Source organism: Erigeron canadensis, chromosome 3 (assembly GCF_010389155.1).
Source record: "Erigeron canadensis isolate Cc75 chromosome 3, C_canadensis_v1, whole genome shotgun sequence".
Lineage (NCBI taxonomy): Eukaryota > Viridiplantae > Streptophyta > Magnoliopsida > Asterales > Asteraceae > Erigeron > Erigeron canadensis.
Genome location: NC_057763.1, coordinates 29,657,810 through 29,683,311, shown reverse-complemented (window position 1 = coordinate 29,683,311; position 25,502 = coordinate 29,657,810). Strand labels below are relative to the sequence as shown.

General features: G+C 32.1%; 3 protein-coding genes and 1 non-coding gene across 6 annotated transcripts; 1 reads left to right on the top strand and 3 right to left on the bottom strand.

Moving 5' to 3' along the window:
- Window positions 1-6,728: 6,728 nt before the first annotated feature.
- On the top strand, window positions 6,729-8,479 carry LOC122590957 (RING-H2 finger protein ATL65). The gene has a single exon (XM_043763133.1). The coding sequence runs from the start codon at window positions 6,823-6,825 to the stop codon at window positions 8,035-8,037; it is 1,215 nt and encodes a 404-aa protein (XP_043619068.1). The 5' UTR covers window positions 6,729-6,822; the 3' UTR covers window positions 8,038-8,479.
- A 2,944-nt stretch (window positions 8,480-11,423) lies between these two features.
- On the bottom strand, window positions 11,424-11,497 carry TRNAI-AAU. The gene has a single exon. It is a non-coding gene; the product is annotated as a tRNA-Ile (tRNA).
- Window positions 11,498-13,318: 1,821 nt separating this feature from the next.
- Window positions 13,319-14,932, bottom strand: LOC122590958 (cold-regulated 413 plasma membrane protein 1-like). Its single transcript, XM_043763134.1, has 4 exons — window positions 14,695-14,932; window positions 14,506-14,613; window positions 14,273-14,343; window positions 13,319-13,723 (listed from the first exon to the last, which is right to left on the bottom strand). The coding sequence occupies exons 1-4, from the start codon at window positions 14,883-14,885 to the stop codon at window positions 13,473-13,475; spliced, it is 621 nt and encodes a 206-aa protein (XP_043619069.1). The 5' UTR covers window positions 14,886-14,932; the 3' UTR covers window positions 13,319-13,472.
- Window positions 14,933-20,636: 5,704 nt separating this feature from the next.
- LOC122593936 (GDSL esterase/lipase At1g29670-like) lies at window positions 20,637-22,419 on the bottom strand. 3 transcript variants are annotated; one of them, XM_043766398.1, is made up of 5 exons: window positions 22,175-22,419; window positions 21,966-22,090; window positions 21,627-21,872; window positions 21,264-21,507; window positions 20,637-20,971 (listed from the first exon to the last, which is right to left on the bottom strand). In XM_043766398.1, the coding sequence occupies exons 1-5, from the start codon at window positions 22,410-22,412 to the stop codon at window positions 20,781-20,783; spliced, it is 1,044 nt and encodes a 347-aa protein (XP_043622333.1). In that variant the 5' UTR covers window positions 22,413-22,419; the 3' UTR covers window positions 20,637-20,780. The 3 variants fall into 3 exon arrangements, with proteins under 3 accessions (XP_043622333.1, XP_043622335.1, XP_043622336.1); XM_043766400.1 differs by having other exon boundaries at window positions 21,966-22,084; XM_043766401.1 differs by having other exon boundaries at window positions 20,967-21,039.
- Window positions 22,420-25,502: the final 3,083 nt, after the last annotated feature.

Here is a 25,502-nt window from a genome sequence, read left to right as displayed (position 1 = left end):
TTCTCATATCATATATATGTGTTGCGCAAATTTTGTTATGATTGTTTAAACAGGGGTGAGTTATTTTGAGAACTTACAAATAAAAAAATGCGAGAACAATTTTGGATCACTCATTTTGTCTCTCTTCTATAAAATAAGAAAATTCATCTAAATCATTCAAAATGTTTTATCATAAAACTCATAGATCGTTAGATGGAAAAAAATATATGGGTACTCTAAAAATTTCGTCCTCTTTCATTAGAGATGCAATTCGATATACTTTTGACGACTTTTAAATTTTCGTTATCTTTTAAATACTTACACATGTGTAGGTTGAACGAAAATTGTGATTCGGAATGCGCTTCGCTCTTAATGATATTCATAAAGGGTAGCTGGTGAGGGTGATAGGTCATAGTGTGATAGGTCATAGAGGGTGATAGGTCATAGGGGGTGATCGGTGATGGGTGATCTACCTAATGAGCTTCGCTCTTAGCCGCTATGGTTCCGCAATGAACTGACAGGCTCCACACTTAGCCACCATGGCTCCGCCATGGACTGACGGGCTCCGACCTTTAACCTTCATTGTTGTGTATAGATGGTTATTTATTAATTTACATGTAAAAACTAGATCCTACACATGAAAAAATAACGAAAATTAAAAAGTCGTCAAAAGTATATCGAATTGCATCTCTAATGAAAGATGACGAAATTTTGAAGACTACTCATATTTTTTCTTTTCCTTTAACAATTTACGGTTTGTGAGATAAAACATTTTGAATGATTTGAATGAATTTTCTTATTTAATGGAAAAGAGAAAAAGGTGGGAGAAATATGTGATCCGAAATTGTTCTCGCATTTTTTTTATTTTTGAGTTCTTAAACCATTCCTCTATTCAAAAAAACACAAATTTAAGGATTAGGATCCTATGAAGTTTATGATAACTTAATAGGCAAACTTCATAGGATCCTAATCCTTAAATTTGTGTTTTTTTGAATAGAGGAAGGGTTTAAGAAAATCAAATTTTCTTAATAAGATTCAAATTTGATTTTTGAATTTTAACCTTTGATCTTAATCTAAAGGTTGAGATCCTCTCAACTTTACCTATAAAGTTTTCATAACTTAAGAAAATCTTAATCCAAATTTAATTTGCTCCTTCTCTTCTAGATAGATGTGTTATGACTTATGAGTTGATGTCATATCTTCGAAATGTATGCGGTGGACTTTTATTGAAAAATCGATTCATTGATAATATAATATGCTTTCGGTCTTTCACCATCAAAAGTTAGAAACGAAATGAGCTTAATTTCTTATCAAAGAAACATACTCGATATTTTAATGAAAACCATCTGAGAACTCCAAGTGATCAAGGCTAGTCGATAGGTGAAATGGTGAATAAAATAAATAGGAAAAGAAATATGTCATATATATATGATATATGATATTATCATAAAAGAGGGGTAGTATAAGAATGCATTCACATGATCATTTGTCAAAATATATAGTTTGAGGTTGTAAACTTTTTTCTTTTGTAACTTGTTGCCTTGAACATGTTGCCACTATGCCCATCGTGTTCTTGACTAGGCCTGACAATCATGACCCAAGTTCTTTTAGTTGGTTTATTCAGAATTTTTTTTCTTTTTTGTTAGTAGGTCAAGTTGAGCTATATTGAAAATATAACAAATGGGTTAAAATATATTTTATGACAAAAATTAGATTTATCAAATTAATGTTAATGGATTACTATTCAGCTGAAAAAATTAGAGGTCTTGAGTGATAAAACATTTGGAGGTGAATGTTTTTGGTGAAATCGATAAATTATGATATAGTACTAAGTTGTTTACATATGACATATCCATTGTAGATACAATGTATAAATTTACAATAGCATCATGAACCACACATGCAAATGGTGGTAACCAGCAAAGAGGTGTCAGTAGCGACATGTTAAAAAGTTAAAAGTCATTTTCTGGTTTCCAAATGCAAGTTGAGCAAAAAAATTTCTCAAATGAAATGAAATATTGAAAAGTTAAGTGCATTACACAATGCAAATTTGCAAGTATATAATTCTAATATTATCCTTGATAAGAATTAAATTCTGGCAATGTGCGATTTTAATAAAATGTAACACCCTTGTTTTACATAATGGTACATGGAAGGCCTCTTAACTATTGAGCAGAATTATAGGTCCCTTTGGTTGGACCATCAATTGTTTGAAGTCTTTCAGCATGTCTATGTACCATCTAAACATCTTTATACATATAACTTCACATGTCAAACAGTAAAAAACCAGTTGTACTTTTCATATACGGCCCAATATACAACCCTCTTCATACACTGGTCAACAGTTTTCATTGTATACAACATGTTTTGGTTTTACTTTCGATACAATTCAAGTTGTTTCCATAGAATCATCACAGACATTTTAATCTTTTTGGTAAATTAATAAGAGTAAAATTGTATAGAAAACATTTCTCCTTTTCTTTTCTTTTTTGTAGAATACATGTTTTAATCGCAAACTTAGTGCCGAGAAACATGTGGTATAAAAGTGAATGTGGGTGATTCATGATCCACATCAAAATATCTATCAAAAATAAACCTATTATACATTATGCTAATAGTGTAAGCGGGTATCGTATCCATGAGGAGTGTAGGTGGTTATAGCTAAGTTGTAACTATTTCGATTGATTTTTGTAAATAATTTTAACTCTAATTTTAAACACCAAAGTAAAGATTAACTTAATGAAAATGCAAATTAACAAACAGGAAGTAAATTGAAGATTATAAACAATAATGGAAAAAACATCCCTCCCGAATCCTAATAGTCGGATTAAATCACCTAATAAACTTTACCGAGTATTTATCCCAAATCACATAGACGTAATTTGTAATAAGAAAAATGAACAATTTTAGGCACAACCTATATTAATCAAACGACCTGTTTTAATCCTTAAAATAAGTGGACTCAGTACAAATTGTTAACTCACAATAAATTGTCTTGTAAAAATCCAAATTAAAATAATGTTGAATAAATACTCAATCAATCATAAGAATCACAATCTTGAAAGATTAATGTTTAAACGATTGAAAATAAAGTATATCAAATGAAATAACCAACAATTGTTCATCGGGAGAGATAACCTAAAACTTAGCCAGACATCTCCATTAACATCTGCTCAATTATTGATGAAGAAAATCCTTGTTGCATGATTGAACGATGGAATGAATGATTGTGAAGAATTCAATGGTAAGTGTTTTTCCAGGGTTCTTCAATTCAATTGCAGCCAAAAAGATGTGTAAAACTCCTGATTCACGAGCTTACATGGTCCTCTTAAGTATTTTCATTCGACGCCCTTCAAAAATCACCAAAACCCAAAATCCCGATCTGCCCGTAACAATAAGGCTATACCGTAAAAAAGCACCGTAATTCGCTTCTGGCTTGATTTCCTTTTCTTGATGAAAATCGTCCAAAATTGCACTGGCCGTAAAATTACGGCCCTGGAGCATAAAATAACGGCCAGTTGTTTTCTTCCGAGCATACATATACGGCCCAAAACTCCAAGAAATACCATCATGTATGGATTTTACGGCTGCTACCATAAAATTACGGTGAAGACCATAATTTTATTACGACCTTCACTATTTTCAAACACTTTTATCACCTTTATTCATGTTTTTGCACCATTTTTGTCCAAACCTGAAATACAGACAATTCATATCAAAGTAGGCATATTCTTATAGAAAATGAATACAACTTATCATTATTAGACCATTTAGAGATATATACAATCATCACTTATCCACATCTCGCTCATGTTTATTTAATCGAAATGTTACGTGATTTATATTTCTTATGTTTGTGACACCGGTTGATGAGATATCTTCATATCGATAATGGTTTGATTTCTATTTCAATCTATGGAAGGAATACCTACCTCGTCGCATGTCTTCCTATACAACTAGACCTATATATTAATGTAATTGAAATGAATGAAGATCCCTCAAGTTGAATTACATTTTTTAACTTTATAATGCCTTAAACATAATAAGTTGTTGATATGTCATTAATAAGGTCTATGCTAACCCAAGACATCATCCTTACTCTTCTACATTGTCACCCCATCTTTACTCACTACCAACCTTACCTCTTTCTTACCTCTTCCTCATTTCTTCCACAACTTTTATTTATTTATATAAAATTACATTAATAAAATTAAAACAGATTACATATAAAAACAAAAAAAAAACAACACGATACATTGAAGAAGAAGACAAGTTTTATATTATTATACAAAAAAACTTCAACTTTGGTGAAGTAATGATTAAATAAAAGGGTTGTCGATTCGATGTGGTTTATGGGTATGTACCTTATTGGTGCTCTTGGTATGTTCAACCGTGTGGAGGTCTCGGCTTTTCTTTCTTCATCTTCCAAAAGAGTAACAAATGTGTTCAACATTTCTGGATCTATTGTGTACGTACGAATGTATGAAGTTGAATATTTGTTAGAACTTACATTTTTAGTTTAAAAATGGTGGATTGTTTTTGAATTTGTATTTGTGTGTGTGTTTTTTAATGGGATGGATGATAAAATGGTTGAAGTATATGTATAAGTAAGGTGTTTTTTTTATATATAAAAAAATAGCCGTTAACTTTGGGAAAAAAACAAAACAAAATTTCCAACGGCCAAACAAAGACGTTACTCCTCGTCAATGAACATCGATGCATTGAACGGGGAAGAAAAAAAAGGCGTTAAAGAGGCCTCTGCCAACCCCGGCCTCATCGACGAGTTGGTTGAAAGGGGGTGTTGACGGATGGTTGGCACCGGCCGAAACTATAATTTTAATTTTCATAAACTGAACATTTTAAAATACCTATATAACTTATATTTCAAAATATATTCATCTTTTTTTTTTATTAGAACGACATAATATATTCAGCTCTCTTACTTTTGACTTTTAATTTTAGTTTTCATAGATTGAACAAATATCATTTGTATCATTTTAGAATACGTATATAGCCTATATTTCAAAATATATTCAGCTCTCTTCATTTTGACTTTAAAATGAAAATTTGATCTCAACCTTTCACTTTTTATAATGATTTAGATCAATAAAATCATTTCTAAACCTCTAATCTCTCTCTCTTCCAAAAAACATCATCTACATGCATGCAAGTTGCAACATGTTTCATATACCAAAACTCGTTAGTATGAATTCATGTTTTTTAATATCATATCCTGACTTATTATTCAAAAATAATTATATATATGGAAAAAGATAGTATACTTTTCTAAAAATGTATTCTATACTATCCTTAAAATCATAACTTCATGAAATATGTATTTTTTTAAATTTTTTTTTCAAATCTATCACTATATTTTGTTAAAGGAATTAATAAAAAAAAAATCAAACTTATATTAAGGTAAGGTTCATGTGAGAAATATTCACATATGAACATAGATAATTATAAGTATAACTTGATAGTTCATACGTGAACAAATATGTTCACATATGCCATTCACATATGATCATCAAGTTATAATATAGAAGTTCTCATGATTATTTCAATTCAAATGGTTATCATATGAACATTTCCCTATTACTCTATTCATATCTATATTCTTTTATAAAACAAACTACCACCCTCTCTTTAAAATACCCAAAATACACTTAACTTTGAACACATTTTCAATCTATACACTACATCTACCAAAAATATCCTTAAAATATTTTTCAACCTTATCCATCCAAACTATGTATATTTTATTCACTAACAAAAATATTTTCACTTAATATACTTATAATACCATTAACAAAATTATTTAGTACATACATCTTTTGACCCTTAAAATAACCACATTACTTTCTTTTACATTAATAATCACATGGTTACCGCCACCGCCGCCGCCACCATCATCATTCGTCGTCGCCATCGTCAATCCGCTGTATTACGAGGGTACCTATCACGTATATAAGAAAAATGGTAAAGGAAATGAAGAGGATTCCATCATGTTGATTCTCCAACTTAAGTTAAGTTGGAGAGGTCTTAACTGTTGAATGAAAATCAATGACTAAAATCTTTATATATAATAAAGAATGATTGTTTTTTAAACTATTTTTAGAAACAATTATGATGTGGCATATTTACAAATTTTTTTAAAATGTTTTTATTTTATTTATGATGTCATATCTAATTAATAAAATTTTAAAGATAAATAGCCAATTAAATATTTTTAAAATGTTTTATTTTATTTATGATGTTTACAAATTTATTCTTTTATTAGAAAACAAAATAAATACTTTTTTATATAATATCATAAATGTCATTTTATGTTTTATTAATGCAATAGGTAGTAATATATATAATTATTGTGTTAATCAATTTAATATCTTCAAGCCGAGTTATTATATATCAATAACAAAAAGTATACAATTTTTTTAGTTTTTTATTGCTTTTAAAATTTTATTAAAAATACCCGAATTAAAACCGGGCTGATTAACTAGTTCAAATATTATACTAGTATTTGAATTTTGGCCTTGATTTTTAATCTAAAGCCAAAATTACCTTAACATAATGGTTTTTTTTTTTTAATCTTAACAAAATGTTTAGTTGAGGCTATCCAATCCAAAAATAAAAAAAAAATGAAAACAATATATCTATCGTGGAGCATTAAATTCACAAATGTTGACGTGTCATATATACGAGTAAAACCCCTTACCCACAATTTCCATTATTCTTCCCTTTCCACTCACTCAGTCAACCATAATAAAAACACACACACATTCACACAGAAACAAACCCATTATTAAACCCCTGTACACCCCCCACACACACATTCACACCACCATGATCACCGTATCTCCGTCGCCATCTCCGTCACCGGAACCAAACATCCTCCACAACACCACCGCCCCAGCTTCATCCCCATCAGTTTCATGGTCAACACTACCCAATTCACCCTCAAAACCACCGGTTCGTTTTAGCCCACCTTTAATAGCTATGGTTGTCATAATAGCAACCGCTTTTATAACAATCACATACTCTCGTGTCATCTCAAGAAAGTTCCTTCTTTTACGGCGCCGGTGGCGTCGGTGGCGCCACCGGCGCCGTCTTCTCAGATCATACGTTCCGTCATCCGTTGGAGATATCGAGTCAACCGGTGGCGAAACGTATGATCTGAGTTACGGGTATCAGTTATTTTCGGGTTTAGATGACGCGGCAATTAAAACAATTCCGTTATCTATTCATAGTAGAAAAAGTAGTGTTCATGAATGTGCTGTTTGTTTATTGGAATTTGAAGACAATGATTATGTTCGTACGTTACCTGTTTGTTATCACGCATTTCATGTGGATTGTATTGATGTTTGGTTAAAATGTCATGCTAATTGTCCACTTTGTAGAGCTAGTGTTTTCATTAGGCCGGATTCGCCTTTTGTTCCTTTGATGTCAGCTCGAATCCGGCCTAATTTTGATGATGTAGTTATGGAAACCACAAATATTCAATTACCAACTCCATATGCTGAGCCAGAGCATCAGCTAGGAGATAATACAAATAGAGATAGAGACAGTTTGGTACATGAGATAACGCAGGAAGTCTCTCCGGTTATGATCCAGTCAGAAGACAGGTTTAACCGGAGAGACTTCCTGCTCAAAAGATCTTATTCGTTCGGATTCGAACGGAATATAGGATCAGAGAGGTTAGTTATGGAACCTGCGACAGTATCTCCATGGAGATACCGTCGCGGTGGAAACAGCTTCTGGAGCAGGAAGCCGTCTCCATTTAATAAAAGTAGAGTATTTTCATTTAGATATTACAAAGGGATGAAATCCCCGTTTTTTCGTCGGCGAGGCGGAAGCTTTCTTCCTTTTTCAGAAGCAAGCGTCCGTTTCGCCGACGGAGGTGGAAGCTCATCCAGGCGAAGGAAGTCATTTGCTAGCCCAATTTTCATGAGAGGGGGAGTCACGGGGACCGGGGCGAGCTCCGGAATGTTTTCATCTAGTCGGTTACGAAGCGGTGATCCCGAAGCGTTGTTATCTCCCGAGAGATATAACAGACGGTGAAAATGGATAACTGACTCATTATCGATCGGTCTTAGTAACGGTGCAGATGTTGTACACGTAAGACAAATGCAAATGAAGGTATAGAAAGAGTACGTTGAAAATGAATGCATTTTGTCGATGCAGTAAATTAAATTAAGAAAAATGGGGTCGAAAGATGGAAAATTAAATGAAAGAGTTGGGCTCGTAAATATTGGCTATGGTGAGTGGTTTTGCGTGGATGAACCAACCAAGCCAGACGGGATCATTTAATGGACTAGTGTGGGGGACTGTGTTGAGCATTTATGATCGGTTTCCACAAACCAACCTTCTTGTCTAGCAAACATTTAAGATGAGTATGATTTATCTTACTCTTTTGTACATACATTTTATATTTATACTATTATTTTTTTTGTTCATCATGATGATTTTTTATGTAGTTATAAGACATGGTTTGTTAGTATCAGATATAGTGAAACCTCTATAAATTAATAGTATTTGGGACTGGGATATTTTATTAATAAATAGTATTAGGACTGAGATATTTTATTAATTTAACAAGTTTGTTAAGAAGTATAATGTGGTTAACTCGAATAAAACAAGTCTTTGTTTCAAATGTCCGCAAATAATTATGATTCTTTTTGAATTTTTTCTTTCACCATACCTAAATGGTCGTTTAACGAGGGTCAAACCTAATACAACCTATGATAAGCTTAAGACGTCTGACTATTAGGCTATATATATCGTACAATTTTTGATATTACGTTGTCTTGTCAACTTTTGCCCACCCTTAATCAGAAAATAAGCTTTAACATTGATAACTTCCGAAGCTTTCGTTAGTAGATTGAATATCTAAAATGTTGTCTTTTTTTTCCCCTTTCATATGTGGCAGTGATTTGGCATTCACATGTCACATGAGATACCGAAGTTTGGTGATTTTGTTAATCACATTTGGGGATTTAGTATTTTTATTTTATGAATTACTGCTATATTATATTGATTAGATTAGATAAAACGGATATGACTTGAGGCACTTTGAGATGTCTGGCTTAAGTGGGGTTTGTTTTTTATCCAATATGGTCCATCGAGTGTGTGTTTATTTTTTCACCTTTTTTGATATTTTTGTCATGGCTGCAAACTTCAGATCTCTTTCTGAAATATCTGTGTAGCATCTCTTAGAAAAGTGTGATTTATTAGTAAATGAGGTGAAAACAAAGAACGTGAATGGTTGAAAGGACGCATTCCGGGCCCTGCCTGCCTCAGATGATCACATTTAAATGGTCCTTTTCTTTGGATTAAATTATTAATTATATAAAAAAAAAAACTAAAAGTGTTACTCCACAAATATTTTGATTAATTTGCTATAAATGTTGATTTTATTTTGGTTTGTAATCCTAAATTCATAAGCGGGTTGTTGGGAGTCTATATGAAATGGGAGGTCATAGGAGGTCATACTTGTGCCATAAATTTTTTGTAATCTACCAAACTGTATAGCTGACATAATACACAATACAAGTATATAATACATAATAATGATGTATTTATTGTAATCTGTAATATGATTATCAATTTTCATGTGAATAGATTGGATGGTTGTCTTTTTCTTTTCTTTTTCTAGTCTTCGATATCTACTATACAATCAAATAATAATCGCTTGGTTAATGTATTTGTCCAAATTTGAACTATAGTTTGTTTCTATTTAATCCGTTTAGTTATTTGTATAATTATCAATTATCCAATATCAATAATGCATCTAATATGGACAAAAGCAATAAATGTTTATGAGTCATGTTTAGTAAACTATGACCTTGGCTATTTTAATTGTTAATAAATAAATCAGCAAAAAAGATATCGCAATTTGTTGATGTGATATCTTAGACAAATGTTATATTATTCGATTCAATTCAAATGTTGGAATAGTATTTGTTTATTGAAAGTTACAGTGATGGACAAAAGTAACTTAGAAAGACAAAATTTGATGACCAAGGAGCAAGGAGAACAAAGGGAAGTACATGTTTAGGGCACTTTTTCGTTGTTAAAATTGTCCTTAGTACTTTTCTTTGGTTTTGTTTTAAACATACAAATAAATGTTCGATTTGAATATCGGGGTTGTAATTTAGAGTACTAGTTTTTATTGATCTTGTTTGGTATTATTGTCATCGTGAGTCTTGGGGCGTCAATATTTAACTTTAAATTATGGTTGGTCGGTATATCATATCATGTCCGATTTAACGTTATTTGTAACATCATTACATGTTTTGTTGTGTATATTTACATGTTTAGATCAACAGGTGAGATAATTAAATATGATTAATAGAATAAAATAGGGAAAAGTCGTTTGAGAAATTAAGAAAATGGAAGAGAGAAAAAGTACGCAAAAGAAGAAAATGAATCAACTGTATCAATACATCCATGTTTGTAATTGTTTTTATTTTACGAATAAATATATTTGAAAGTATATATATAGACACTCTATTAGTCTTTTAAAAAACTTATTTAGATGGCATTTACAAATGATGAAACGTTATGTAAGGCTTATGCAAAAGCCTTAAGACAAACATTATTGGTGTGACCATACAGAAATATAGAGTAAAAGTCTATGATGGTTACAGACTTACAGGAATAGCGTTGGTTTCTTGACATGATGGCCATTTATTTTATGTTAAGCTAAAGTGGTCCAGGATTGTAACAATTCAGTGTATAAATGGGCGATTGGAAAAAGAAAAAAAAAAAAAAAAAGAAAACTTCTGATGTATAAAGATAATCGGATAAAGTTTGAAAGTGTTATTGTGTCAATGTGAAATTTTTTTGTCTACGTGAAGAACACATATATATTGAATCATATAAAGCTACAGTTGACTAGTGTTTATTCATTTTTAATGAACGAAAATCTATCTGCAATTGTTTACTGAGACCATGTTATAGTAATTTATTCGAAGAGAAATGCTACGCTTCATTAATGCCACGAACTATGTCGCACAACATGACAACAATATTGGCCTTTTGATCATATTTTTAAATAATCACAATAAATCATATGATAAACAAGGAAACGAAATCGATATTCAACCTGTTAAATATTGGAACCGGTCTTCACGAGAAGTGTTGTTAATCGATTAACCACACACAATGTGAAGGTGCCAAAGGTGCAGGGTCGTTTCAGGGAACGTGAAAATGAAGCATAATTAAGATGCCTACATATCTTTAAAAAATGGCTAATGTGGTTAATTTCCCTTTAGTTATTGTTAACAAAATGTAATTGCAGAGGAGTGGTTGTATCTTTTAGGAGCCAAATTATTTGTATACTTCAGTTTAAAATACTGGAAAAATAGATTTGCTTATTTTGGGTCAAAGTGTCAAAGTCAAACTGTGAATCTAATACCATGTTTTGAAATGTTAAAAAAGACATTTGGCCCATGCAGGTCTCGAACCTGCGACCTTCGCGTTATTAGCACGACGCTCTAACCAGCTGAGCTAATAGGCCGATTTGTTAACGTATCTCAATATTTCGCAATAAGTAATAAAAACACGTAAAAAGTGTAAAGAATCTTTCACTTTGTGATTTCATTATATCAAATGTTACCATCTATAAGTGGGTGAATATATATTCAAGCTTGTAAAACAATAACCTTGACTGTGATTTACACTAACTCATAATTTTTTAACGGCAAATTTATTAAGCAACCCAACAAGGTGGCATCCCAAATTAGTGATTGAACACTCATTTCCAGATCTTAGAGATGCAAAGTCTCTTACCTCCTTTTATTGTTTGAAACTTACTCTCTTTTTATCTTTAGGAAAATATCAAGTTTCATGTTAAATTCAATGGTTGCCAACTTGCCTTAGTGCCATTCATTAATAATCGTAGTACATATGGCCCATATTGTTACTGAAATTTAGTCATGTAGCAATCTTTTAGGATATATTGTTGGTCCCTCTTTAAGCATCAAATGAACCATATCTATCTATATTTATTTCTTAACAAAGTCGGTATCCGAAACAGATTCACAGTTCGTAACACAATTTTTTCTAATACATAAATTAGACCTATGAAAAAAAATCTCGTTATTGTTAGAAATAGTAAACAAGTTAACAAAAAGGAATGATTATACAAAGGACTGTGTCCGAACTTGTGGTACCTAAAAAACTTCTTTCTAAAAAGATTACACTTTGTGGGCTTAACGGACCCCTAATCCCAATCCACTACGGCACATAGTAGTCTTATTTAGTCAATGATTATCTCATCTACAGTGTTTAAGTGAACACAATGAGGGTATTTGGGAGTTTGACATGTGATTATGTAAAGGCGTAAAGCTAGGGAAGTTTGAGAAATTAAGGTCGTTGTTTGCGTTTCGTAAAGGTCTAAGGCTGGCCCAATATGCAAGTTATAACCCACATATCTTACAATGATACAACTGCTTTTATTGCAGCCCAAAGATGCTGACATGTAGAACATGGACATGGACTTATAGAGTATGTCATGGGTTTAAATTTCATCCTGTTGTCCATTTAGCCCACAAGATCTTTCTTTGTTTTTGAAAGACTAATATATTCTACTCTTATATTACTCCAATAAATACCAAAAAGTACCCCGAGAGGCAAGAAGCTTACCAAATGAGTTAACTCCACATTGTTAATCCATGAAGTCTTTGTCGGGTTTTTTTTTTTTTTTTCTTAACTAATGATGGGAAGGACAAACAAACATGTGATGCTTTTTTTCTTAAATTGATAAGGGGAAACTAACATGTGAACTAGACTCATTGATGTATATGAAGTAACAAACACATTAGAGAATGAAGTTAAATGGTTTACATAAGATAGCGTAACTAATTTACATGGATGACAATCAATTTATTAATATAAAAATATCAACCAGATTTACTTTTGGGACAATTAAAGTTCAAACTCTCTAAGTTGCACAATTAAAGGTTTGATCAAGTAACCCTTTACAATTAGAGTTCAACTTAACTCAGAAAACAATCAAATTTTTCGTCTGTCAATATAAGAGTAAAACTGTTTAAAGTTTTTATATCATCGAAAGTTGAGTGTCGACTTTTTATAATGACAAAAAATTTCAACCCACATAAGTAGTAAAGGCCGGGTTGTTTACCCGGATGAACATAAGTACAAACATGAAAAGTAAAGGACTCATTAAAAAGACAAGACTAGCATTTATGTGTTCTTCCCTGAGCCATCTGAATTGTAACGTATTTTTTTGGGGGCAGCAAAGAAACGGGCTAACAGTGAAGAAACGATATGTTAAAAGAAGTAGAGGACTTGCAGAAAGCAAGAAACACATCTGAAATTCTTGAACCAAGCTTATTAACTTACATGAAGTAAAAGTCTCAAATTACATGATTACTTATGGAATCTCAATACACATATCGATCAAAGGATTCACAATGATAATGAGTACATAAAGCAAAAAACATCTCACACTTACAAGGATCGCCGTTCCATCATAGGAACCCGATCAAAGCCCAGACTGGAAACACAAACAAGAGCACAATACCAATAGTATTTGAAATACCATTTGCTTTTGTGAAAGCATTCCTAAAACCTCCAGAAGCTCTGATATGTTCTTGGAGCAGATAGCATCCAATAGCAAGGCAAATACCCACTCCTATCCACCCGTCTCTGACATAATAAGCGATCAAGCTTGGTGCTATCACAACCAAGAGGATCAAAGCACCCGGCAACAACATATATTCTGCATTTTATCATGATCACAAATACAATATTAAACTATGGGAAAATGATGGGTACAGCAAATTCTACCCAAGCTTAGGTACTACACACACAAACATGCCCCTGATTTTACACTTTTATCTTTCAATTTATATATGTATCAAAAATGCCCTCTGATTTTCAACTTGGCTGTACCTATCATACGTATAGCCGCTGTACGTATGATATCCCCTTACACTATTGGTAATAACTGTATTAGTCTTCTTGATTATTTCAATCCAACGATACCCAATCTTGCCATTTAGGAGGTCAGATGTAGACAGTCATATCCCTACCCTTGTGGGTAGATCGAGAGACTGCTTCGAGAAAGTTTTCTTATTTTAATTCATTGACTTTAAAAGCTTAGTAAAAGGTTGTCAATTAAGTGAGAACTATATTTGTATAAACAAAGGTTATGCTTTAATTTTAAATCCTAAATTAATTAAGGACTTAAACTAGTAAATAAAAACTATTATATAGATAGTTAGAACTAATAAGAAAAAAAATGATTTAGGATGGGTGGAAATTTAACCTTTAAAATATTCAGGGAAGAAAAGACGCAATACGACTCCAACGAAAGTGATCCATTTGCCAATATCTCCTCTGTTTCAATATCATGGCAAAACACAAAGTTAACAACATACACTAAAACTTAATGTGCAAACAAAAGTCAATTAAAATATATGATTAATGATAACACGATCCGATCTATACATACATAGATGTATCTCTATCTACGAGTATAAAATTAAGAAATTTACATACCTCAAAGTGTCGAAAAGCCAATTAGGAAACGTCAAAAAGATATAAGGAACAAGAAGTGTAGTAAGCATCTTTGTCCTCCAGTTTGTTCGATCTATTACCAACAAATATCTGTCACAAAACCAAAATTATTAATCATCAACACATCAAGATCAAACATATACATATATATATATATGAATGAAGACTTACATGGCAGCTATACATGCGAAACATTGAAGGACAGTGGTAATGAAACCACCACTGTAACCAAGGGCGATCACATGAGTTGCAAGATTCTTAGTTGCATCTCCGAGTTCGTTCCAGTCTGAGCTGATCATTTTGGTTGCTGCTTCTGATGCAGTTTGATCTGTCATCATCCTTAGGAAATTCTTTCCTCCCATTATTGTTGATGTTCTGTTATATGTCTTTGACAAATATATAACGTTGATTTTAGAGTTGTGTAGAGTATTTAAAAGAGGAAACAGCTGGACCAGCGTCTATCCATAAATACTGTACCTAACACACATATTTAGACGCAGTAATAATTAGACTTTCCAAAATTATACTCGTACATTAAGTTTAAGAATTATAAGCCATTTATACTAAGGGGTTTGGTAAATACAGCCCTTAGGGCTATGTTTAAGGTGCATAAATTGTTTGTACATTTACCATAAAAATCAGAGGGCGTGCTTTTAATATGGAATGTACAAGTTTTTTTATGCACGTTAAATACAACCCTTATACTAATTACCGACTAACTGTTAAAAAAACAACTACTATATAAATGATGTATTATTATAAAGAGTTTTGCTAAACCCAGCCTTTAAAATTGCGATTAAAATATATTAAATAGTTGTACGCTTATCTTAAAATTTAAGGGTAAAATTTTATTATAGAAGGTATAAACTTATTATGCAACGTAAAAAATTATTGTAAATATATCACCCTCTCTTTAACAATGAAAAAGTTATGAATTCATCTATCATTTCGAATTAAAAGGAAAATTTTCATATTGGACAGGAGGTTTTCTCTTATTTATGATAAGTTCCCATATATAATGTTGATGATAGTAGTCAGTAGGTTGCACGATTTCAGTGATCCAAATACGGAGTAAGTGTCATTTAAGAGAAAAAAGGTTTTATCATATTATCTCCTAATACATTTTTTTTATACAACTGATTTTTATATTTTACTGTTACATAATGTAACAGATTCCCCATGTAATAAAATCTAAATCATATTGGCATGAATATACATCAATATATATTTTTTATAATGTGTGAATTTAAATCTAAGTCAAATCTTTAATTTAAAAACTTTTATAAAGACAAGTAGCTAAAGATATTGATGTCAAGCTTCGCCAAATAAGTCTTACAAAACTTTATAATTGAGTTGAACATTAAAGTTTTGAAAAGTTAATAAAAATTAAATCTTTCTCATGATACCTGGTCAGATCGAATTTTACTATCTACTCATGAATCATTTCAAAAAAATTTCCTTTATAGTTTTGTAAATCTCTCTTTGTAATATATTATCATCTTTATTAAATGGTTCTTTTTAGATTTTCATTTAGCCTTATCTTTAATATTCGTTCTTGTTGGGTATCGGCAAATGGAAACTATAAACCAAAGTTGGCTTTCATATTCGGATCCGATAACATATTTTCTATATATATATACATTAGATATATATGATAGCATTTTTTTTTATTGATTATTCTATTTGATCTTGTGTCTACGCATTAGACCCAAACTAAAGTAGTTAATAAAAACGGTAACTAACGTGTATAGTGTATACAATAAAATAAAATGTAGTTATAAATAGAAAAAGTTAGACTTTGTAGTTATAAATAGAAAACGCAAGACACTTTCTATTATATCGAAGGAATTTATTAATAATAACCTTTATACCATTATTAACTTATGGTATTATACTATTGTAGAATTAATGTATATGGTGATGAAAATATAGATTTAGAATATTTTATTACAAATAATTTTTGATAATGATACATAGTAAAATCTCATATTAATTATTTAGTATAACTTAAAAATAAAGATAGATAAAACATCCAGTTTGTTTTATATTCAGTATATATGAAAATATAGCACGTATTTTTTTTTTTTTTAATATTTTAAATTTTTAAATTTTTCGTTTTTAAATAGGAATGGTGTCATGTGAAGTGTGGACTAGAAAACTAATAATTGCCAGATCATTTGGATATAGATGAGTGTGGGGGTCGACATATGTCGACAGAAAGACCTCGGCCACTTAAGTCTTGCCAAGTGTCCCGTCGACGTTCTCATGACCTTTACCGAATGTGACATACTAAGTTTATTACTTTAATCGACTGGCCACGTATTAATACCAAATGTTTTAGGCGCTGTTTTATTCTCACAACAAGTATATTCGATCTTAATTACTTTGTTATAAGAATATGAAAGTTAACGTTCGTCCAATCTTGATTAGCTTTGTAATTAATTTAGCTTTCGTTCAAAAGTTGAGTGTCACATAATCCAACAATTTTGAATCTATACGGAACAACAATATAAATACTAATATATTCCTTGATTAGCCACATACATATCCAATTAGGCAATTATCCATTACTATATTACATTGATAAGTTCACTACATATTTATTAAAAAAATAAATAAGTATGTAGAATCATCCAGTCTCATGTAACATTTTGGCATCTAAAATATATACCGCATAAGACTAATGTGTGATGGTATTCAGAGGTATGTCAGTCGAAATCAATTTTAAAAGTGACAATAATTACTTAGTAATGTTTTTCATTACATGTGATTGATAACATTTTATCATGTATTACTATCGATAAACAATGTGTATATGAAATGTTTAAAATGAAGCTGAACGTTAACAACTCTAAAAGCTGATTTGTTATTTTAACTATTAGGTAACTGAATTAATTAAGTGACTAAATTGAAAAAAAAATGTCTTAATAAATTAAGTCAACACAGTGTTTTTTGTTTATTAAGTCACAAAACGAACACTTCTTATTCACATAATGAATTAAGAATTTTCAATCAAGATTAAATGTAACATTAAGTCCTAAACAAACAGGGCCTAAGATTAAAAGACACTTTCAAACACAGAGATTATCAGTAGTATTGTAGAACTTAAAAAATGAAGAAAAAAAATGTAACATTTGTGAATTTTGACAAAATTTGACTTATGAAGTATGTGACGAGATGTAATTGAATTTCATGTGTTAAAGATAAATCATGAGCATTTTAAGGAGTTCTAGTGTAATTTGAAGTCCTTTTGTGATTATGAGTTCGTTTTAGCGTTTAAATGGTTAACGTTTAGCTATTTGTCGAATTTAGTGGAACGGGAGCCATTATGGAAGCCCCCTAAGCCGCCCCGACCCCCCCCCCCCTCTCTCTCTCTCACACACACACACACACACACTCATTCATTCATTTTCCTTTCAATCTTATCTATCTACTTCTCTCTCATCTCGTTCAATTCTCTTCTTCATCTAACCAAAAATCTCATCAAATACATCATAAATTCACCTAAATCTTGTATTAATAATAATAAATTAACTAAATCTTGTAACCCTAATAATTATATTAATCAAAACCCAAGAATCTCAAGTTACGAAGTGTTCATCCATTTTCTTGAACTCAAATCCAAGACTTTGAAGATTTGGGTTGTTTTTGTAAGCAAACTCTAGCTTAAATTCACCATTTTATGTTATGAAACATGTTACTATGTCAAATCATGTGAGCTTTAGGTCAAAATCAGGTCAAAACTTGATTTGAGTCAAATTAGGGTTTCATTAGGTTTGTTTTGGGTCAAAAATCGAATTGAAGCTTGGTTTGAGGTTATGGATTGAAATCTTTAGATGGGTTGTGTTCATTCATGTCAAATAATAGTTGTTTAAGCTTCAAAATGAGTCGTGGAACCTCCCAAGTCAATTTAGAAGTCAAAAATTGAGTTATGGTAGGGTTGGGATCGTGTTTGGCTTGTTTGGGTGCAGATTTGAAGCCCTTAGCGTCGTCACCCTTCTCCCTCGTGCCGCAAGAATTGATTTCAGCCCCCCTTGTGTTCTAGTGACTTTTATCACGCCGTGATCCTGAGCTCTTGTGTCGCGAGCCACTTGTACTACTCGCGTTGCAATTTCCGTCAGTTTGCGCGTCAGTTTTCAAACGTTAATAACTTTTGATCTGTAAGTCCGTTTTAGGCGTATGAACTATAGTTGGAATTATATGAGAGTCTACTTTCTCATAGTATCATCCATTTGGAGTGAATCTATCACCTTTTTTCCTGTTATCTCACTTTTCCAATTGTATGTTCATTTATTCAATCGTGAGGTATCTTGGTTTGGCCTAGGATGACTTGTAACATAATGTAGGCTCTAATGTGATGATTTAATGTTGATGAAATAGGTTTGTGATCATTGTGCTCCTTGCTCACCCGCGTAATCTCTTTCTAACAACATCTAAGGCCAAGGTGAGTTCGTAGCCCCTTTACATTTCAAGATTTTGGGGTGAAAAGTGTACTTTGTGTTTCTTTGGCTTGTTTGATCGCTATATGGTCGTTTAAATTATTTAGTCAAGGTTATATGATCGTTTTTCATTTATATCAAGGTTATACATTCGTTTAAATTATTTAATCAATGTTATATGATTGTTTGTCTTTTGTATCAAGGTTATACGTTCGTTTAACTATTTAATCAAGGTTATATGATTGTTTGTCTATAGTATCAAGGTTATATGCTCGTTTAATTGTTGAATCAAGGTTGTATGTTTATATCAAGGTTATATGATCAGTTATTGATCAAATCAAGGTTAAGTGGTCATTTATTGATCTAATCAAGGTTGTATGTTCGTTTCAAGGTTATATGATCATTTATTAATCAAATCGAGGTTAAGTGGTCATTTATTGATCGAATCAAAGTTGTATGTTTGTATCAAGGTTACATGATCATTTACTGATCAAATGGTGGTTAAGTGGTCATTTATTGATCCAATCAAGGTTGTATGTTCGTATCAAGGTTATATGATCATTTATTGATCAAATCAAGGTTAAGTGGTCATTTATTGATCCAATCAAGGTTGTATGTTCGTATCAAGGTTATATGATCATTTATTGATCAAATCAAGGTTAAGTGGTCATTCATTGATCCAATCAAGGTTGTATGTTCGTATCAAGGTTATATGATCATTTATTGATCAAATCAAGGTTAAATGGTCATTTATTGATCCAATCAAGTTTGTATGTCCGTATCAAAGTTATGTGATCGTTATGATTTAATCAAGGTTAAGTGGTTGTTATCCTGACACTTCTTTATTATTGTCAAAACCTACGAATTCACCAACTTTATGTTGACATGTTTTAGTACACTTTTCTCAGGTGAATAGGTTAGTCAGAGGCGTATTGGATTATTGATTGCTTGATTATGCTAGAACTGGACTTGGACTTCTTGTATCCGTGATTCATAATTCCCGTTTATGGGTTATGCTTAGGACCCGTTACCATCTTTTGAACTATCATTTGTAAACACTTGATAGACGTGCTTCTCATGCATATTTGTATGTTTCCGGTATTTGTAATTGTGATTGATTTGATTGTCCAAATCCTATTTATACATTTCGCATTACTCTACATAATTTTCATGTTGTGCTGTGCTATTTATGTAACCCTCATGATTCTGTCATTGTTGGGGTGTTACAAAAAAGAATCATAGAAGATAATGAGAATGTTTTGTAAGGTTTTCATATCACTATAAAACATGAGATTATAAGAAATTAGTGCCTTATTTGATTGTCTGGTATCTAGCATTTCTATTTTTCCAAGTATAATTGCTCAAACAATATTGCTTATATGTTTTTTTTTAACCTTAATAGCTCCCACAAGTTTCTCGTCAGCGAAATGGCAAAATCAAAGATACGCAATTTTCTAACTTTAGTTCCTTAGACAAAGCTCAAAATGTCTACAAAATAATTACATGTTTATGCCTTAATAGATTTTTGTCATCAGATTGGGAAAACAAATGCAGGAACATCTTCAAAAAGATCATTTAAATAGCGGGTTTGGGTGAGAGTGGTAGTAATCGAAGCTGTACTCATATGACTATATGAGAATAGTACTATAGTGATTGACCGTTTGGAAAGCCCCGTGTTAGAATATACTTATTTAAATTAAATGGCTAAATGTCTTCAATGTATGTTGTAAAATTATTTATTCAAGATCAAATTAGTTACAACTTACAAGTGACAAATCACTTAATTACAACAAAACTTACGGTGGCAATAATGGAAGTTTAAATAAGATGGGAGATAACAAGCATCATTTGTCTTGAATAGAAAAGGTTGGCTAACTCTGTAGGATGAAATCCATCGAAAAACAAATATCTATTTCGCTGGCCACATGTTACGTTGATAGGAAGACATTGTCCTCGTGTAACACCTTTAGTTGATACTTTGCAACAAGGATCACCAATCACCAATGAGCCTATCCAAAGTAAGAACATCATACTCTCTTTAGTTTATACTACTCGTATATGCAAACTGTTTATTTACCTACCAAACACCATTTTAATTAGTAATGATTCCACTAGCTAATATATAACTTAAATGTTCATTTTCTTACATTCCGTAAGTGCTATATATACGTGATCATGTTGCTCCCTTGGTTTCGGGGTGGACCCTTTCACTTTAAACCTCAGTTTCAATTACATTTTGGGGGTATGGATTAAGCAGTTGGTATTCACAGAGATTAATTAACAAGATTTATTACAACCTACCAATAGATTGGAGAGGACCGATTTTAGGAACGTCTAAAATTGGAAGAACAAACTTCGCATCTTCCAGTCTGGCTCTAAGATCACCAATAAGATTCAGCTGCTTGGCATTGAATACATTTACAGCGTCGTTAATTTCCTTTACACAAGCCATCTCGGTGCCATAAAGTTTCCTTTCAGCCGGTGCACAACCTATTTGCGGTATCACTGATATGGAAAATTTCCTTGCTCCGAGTTTGTATAGCCACTACATAGTATCAGTTTAGAATAATATAATATAAATCATAAAGTAAGCTGTCTACTAGGATTAATGAAAAATGCTGGGTAATGACTTGTTTTACCCAATGAGTATAAATTCTGACTTACATTTAGTTGTTTGCAAAACTGGTTGATAAGGGTCGTTGCAAACTGAGCTGGTGTGACATTTATGCGTTTATCATGAGATTTAGGACCAAAATAGTTGTTGATGTAGTCATTACTTCCAATTTGAACAGTGTAAAGACACTTTTTAAGGTGATCTTGGGTGTAAGTTTCATTTCCTTGTAGAGTTTCTATATGTGAGATCACCTCTTGGTGGTAAAGTATTTGCGTATTAAAGCTGAAACGCTCGCCCTATTGAATTATTACAAAATAGAAACTATGAGAAGATAAACATGAGGAAAACACAAAAATGCATATGAAAATGGGTCGGAACATTTAGATTACTAAATTTTCTCCAGTCTCGTCAAGAATGCCAGATCCAGCTGAAGCATAATTGACACCTTTAATAACATCTTTTCTTTTTACAGTAACATAAGGGGGGATGAAATCTTCGAATCCAAGATCTTTTGCTATTGAAAATTGCATAATTTCTTAGTAATGTGGACATCATAACTTAAAACCATGTATATGATGTTGGGGAGAAATAAGCTAACCGATAAAGTCTGCAGCATTGAGACCATTACTAAACCTGCCTGTTGGTCCTTGAGGAAAGTCTATCCCATATGGCAAGTAGTTAGCCTTTGCACTGGTTTTAAGCCCATTATTGTTACCAACGTCAAGTAATGAGTCTCCAAATATGAAGTAACATGGAAACTTTGGATCACCCACAACCCCTCTACACAAAGCGAAAACAAGAACAGGGAGACAAAATAGCTTAGCCCAATAACCCATGAGAGGATTCGAATACTATTTGACACACGGACCTTACAAAAATTGGTCCTTTTATACTTGTTATGTGTAATCCCATTAGTCAATTAGTGTTTGCTATTGATTCGATCATTCAATGGTTTGTAGGCTTTGGTAAAGCTACAAAAATGTATATGTTTATGTAGATTATTCAACTCGCATTCGAGAAGAAAGTCCATAGGCTCATAGAGTACGGTTGGTTTACAACAGAAAGGATTCAAAAGGAATTATATTTAGTTTGTAAGTTTAACAACCCGAACAAGCTTTTATAGTTTTTATGGAATCTTTTATGAGAACACAGTGACGCACTTCACACGCATGAATAAAGAAAATATATATATATATATATACATGTGGCACTGCATTTCACCTCGTCTTCATCTTTCTTCTTGGAAACAAGAGCTCCCATGACACACCTGTGAAATATTGTTGCTAATAGTGTTACCCCATGACACACGAAAATCCAGTGACCTTTGAGATGTGATATATATACAGGGACATATTACAATACATTACATTAACATAATACTGCCCAATTGTTACTGTGGTGTCTTGAATGCTAACTATTAAATATTAACTCGCTGTTAAAATAATAATAATAATAATAATAATAATAATAATAATAATAATAATAATAATAATAATAATAATAACATAACATTATTACATGATGTATAATTGGATTGAATTGTACAAACATTCATGACTAAACTTGGGCTCTTTGACGAGGATGAATATGGTAGTGGTGTTGGTGGGCCGTATCAACTTACTTTGGCTTGTAGATGTTTGGGCTTAATGCTTGTAAGATACTCTGAATAACTAATTTTCCGGCACAAGTGACGTTGATATGTAATAATACATAGGACTATAATCAATAAGTCTAAATATGTTCATATAGATTGGACAATGGTTTTATTGTTACTTTCTTCTTAAAAAATTTCTTGCACGGTTATAATGCTATCATTTCCCTCATATATGTATACGTAGTATTTGACGCCAAATGTACATATCTAAAGTATGATATTTAGACCCAGTATATTTTTCTTAAGAAAGTATGAGACAACCTTTTAAGTAAATAAGATGATCCAACTCGTATTAATCTCAATATATCATGTATCAATGATGAACTGAATGGATAACATGGTAATATAAATATGGTATCCCTTACGGGGTATTTAAAGATTTTAAGTTGATTTAGAGGTCTGCGGCCATGAAGCCCCATGTATGGATCCGAATTCCAGAGTGAAAATATGTTACGTCGTCATAATTTATCATAATTAGATAGACAAATGGAATGAAACTGACATGTATATGAATAACCTAAGTCCTAAGTGACCTTAAATCATATAGTTTGTTAATTACACGTAATTCATCAGGTGAGGAGAAATACGAAAAGATCAAAACAAGACTTGATTAAGAATAGTCGTACAATGAAATCATGACATGTATATATATTATCAAAATTCATAGCGATCAATGACCCCAAACAATGATTGATGTGATATGAAATTCAAGAAATATGTGGGCACTTGAATGTCAATGTATAGCCCATGAAATTGATTGGATCCATAGATCGATAGTCAATCCGACAAACTTACAAATGAATAGGCCCGCTATCTCACTACACCACATGTTCATGGACCCTCTAATTTTCAATCCTCTTGTGGTCATTTGACTAAAGAAATTTGTGTTGTAAATAAAAAAGTTTTCCGTTCAAAATAAAATATAAAAATTATCTTAAGGTAAGCATTAAACATAACCAACTACGTGTTATGATCCATTATTTGACAAAGAAGCAAAAAATTGAATGATTGATTTTTTAAAATATATTCTCAGTTTCTCACCAAGGATTGGCATTTACATTTAGGATTTGAAATGTTTCTCGCAAACCGTATATTTGGAAATCATGCAAACTAATAATAATCTTTTTTTAAATACAGAAATAGATTATAAGAGAGTACCCAATGGTGACCACTCATCCCCCAAGTACTAGTTTCTGTCAGCGTCATGCCGTCACATCAGCAAAAAATACTCCAAGGACTAATCCCCCCAAAATGCACCCAATGGACTCATCCCTCAAGGACTAGTCTTGTACCCACCAATTGTTTAATTTTATCCATCTATCCAAACTTTACACTTTTAACCCTCTAAACTATAAATAAAATACATTTTTAGTCCATTAACACAAATTATTAAAAAAACACACAAGTTCATTAAAAATAAAAATACATTTAGAACATAAAAATAAAAAAATAAAATAAAGCAAACAACCTAAAAATGGAAGGAAAAAAAAAACAAACACACATACACAACGACATTTTTAATTTTTTTTTAACTAAACCTAAACTAGTTGGGACCGAATAGGAAGTCTTTGTACTCCGCCATGAGTTTCTTCTTGGCTTTCTTGATGTAATTCTTCTCCTCATCATCACAATCTGTTTTATCCATGAACGAAAGAGCCGAATACATGGTGCGCTTCTTTTTTTCCTCACGAATGACAGCCAAAGATAGTTGTTGTTCATCCAACACCGCCTCTTTTTTACACCCAAGTCGGTCGAGTCGGGCTGCTGGGTCGGAAGCTGAAGAACGAGCATACCTCACATCGGGAGAAGCAAATGTCCGTGAAGTCTTTGATTTAGTAGGGGGCGCGTATACGTATCCGGACCGAAGAGGTCATTATTACCAAGGTCCACCAGCTCGAATTAGGACCCCTCCTCCTCTTCATCTTCACTATCAACAACATTAAGAACGTTTTTCCTTTTATGCAGGCTTCACCCCAGAATATCATGACCGGATGGAGCAAAGAACTTTGGCTTATCTTTCACAAGCAACCAACACTCGTACATGGTAAAAAGAGTTTTGGTTTGAGTAAAGTACTTTGAACGCGCTTCCTTCATTACTTGGGCATCGTTCTTACCATTGCCCCGATGACCATCATAACCTTTCTAGATTGCATTGAACTTTGACACATTTGTTCTAATCTTTCTCCACTTGCCACTAATCTGATTGTGATTTCTTGGGTTGTTAGGGAATCTCGCATTGCACTTCTCTATGATTTTCCCCCCAAAAAGAATT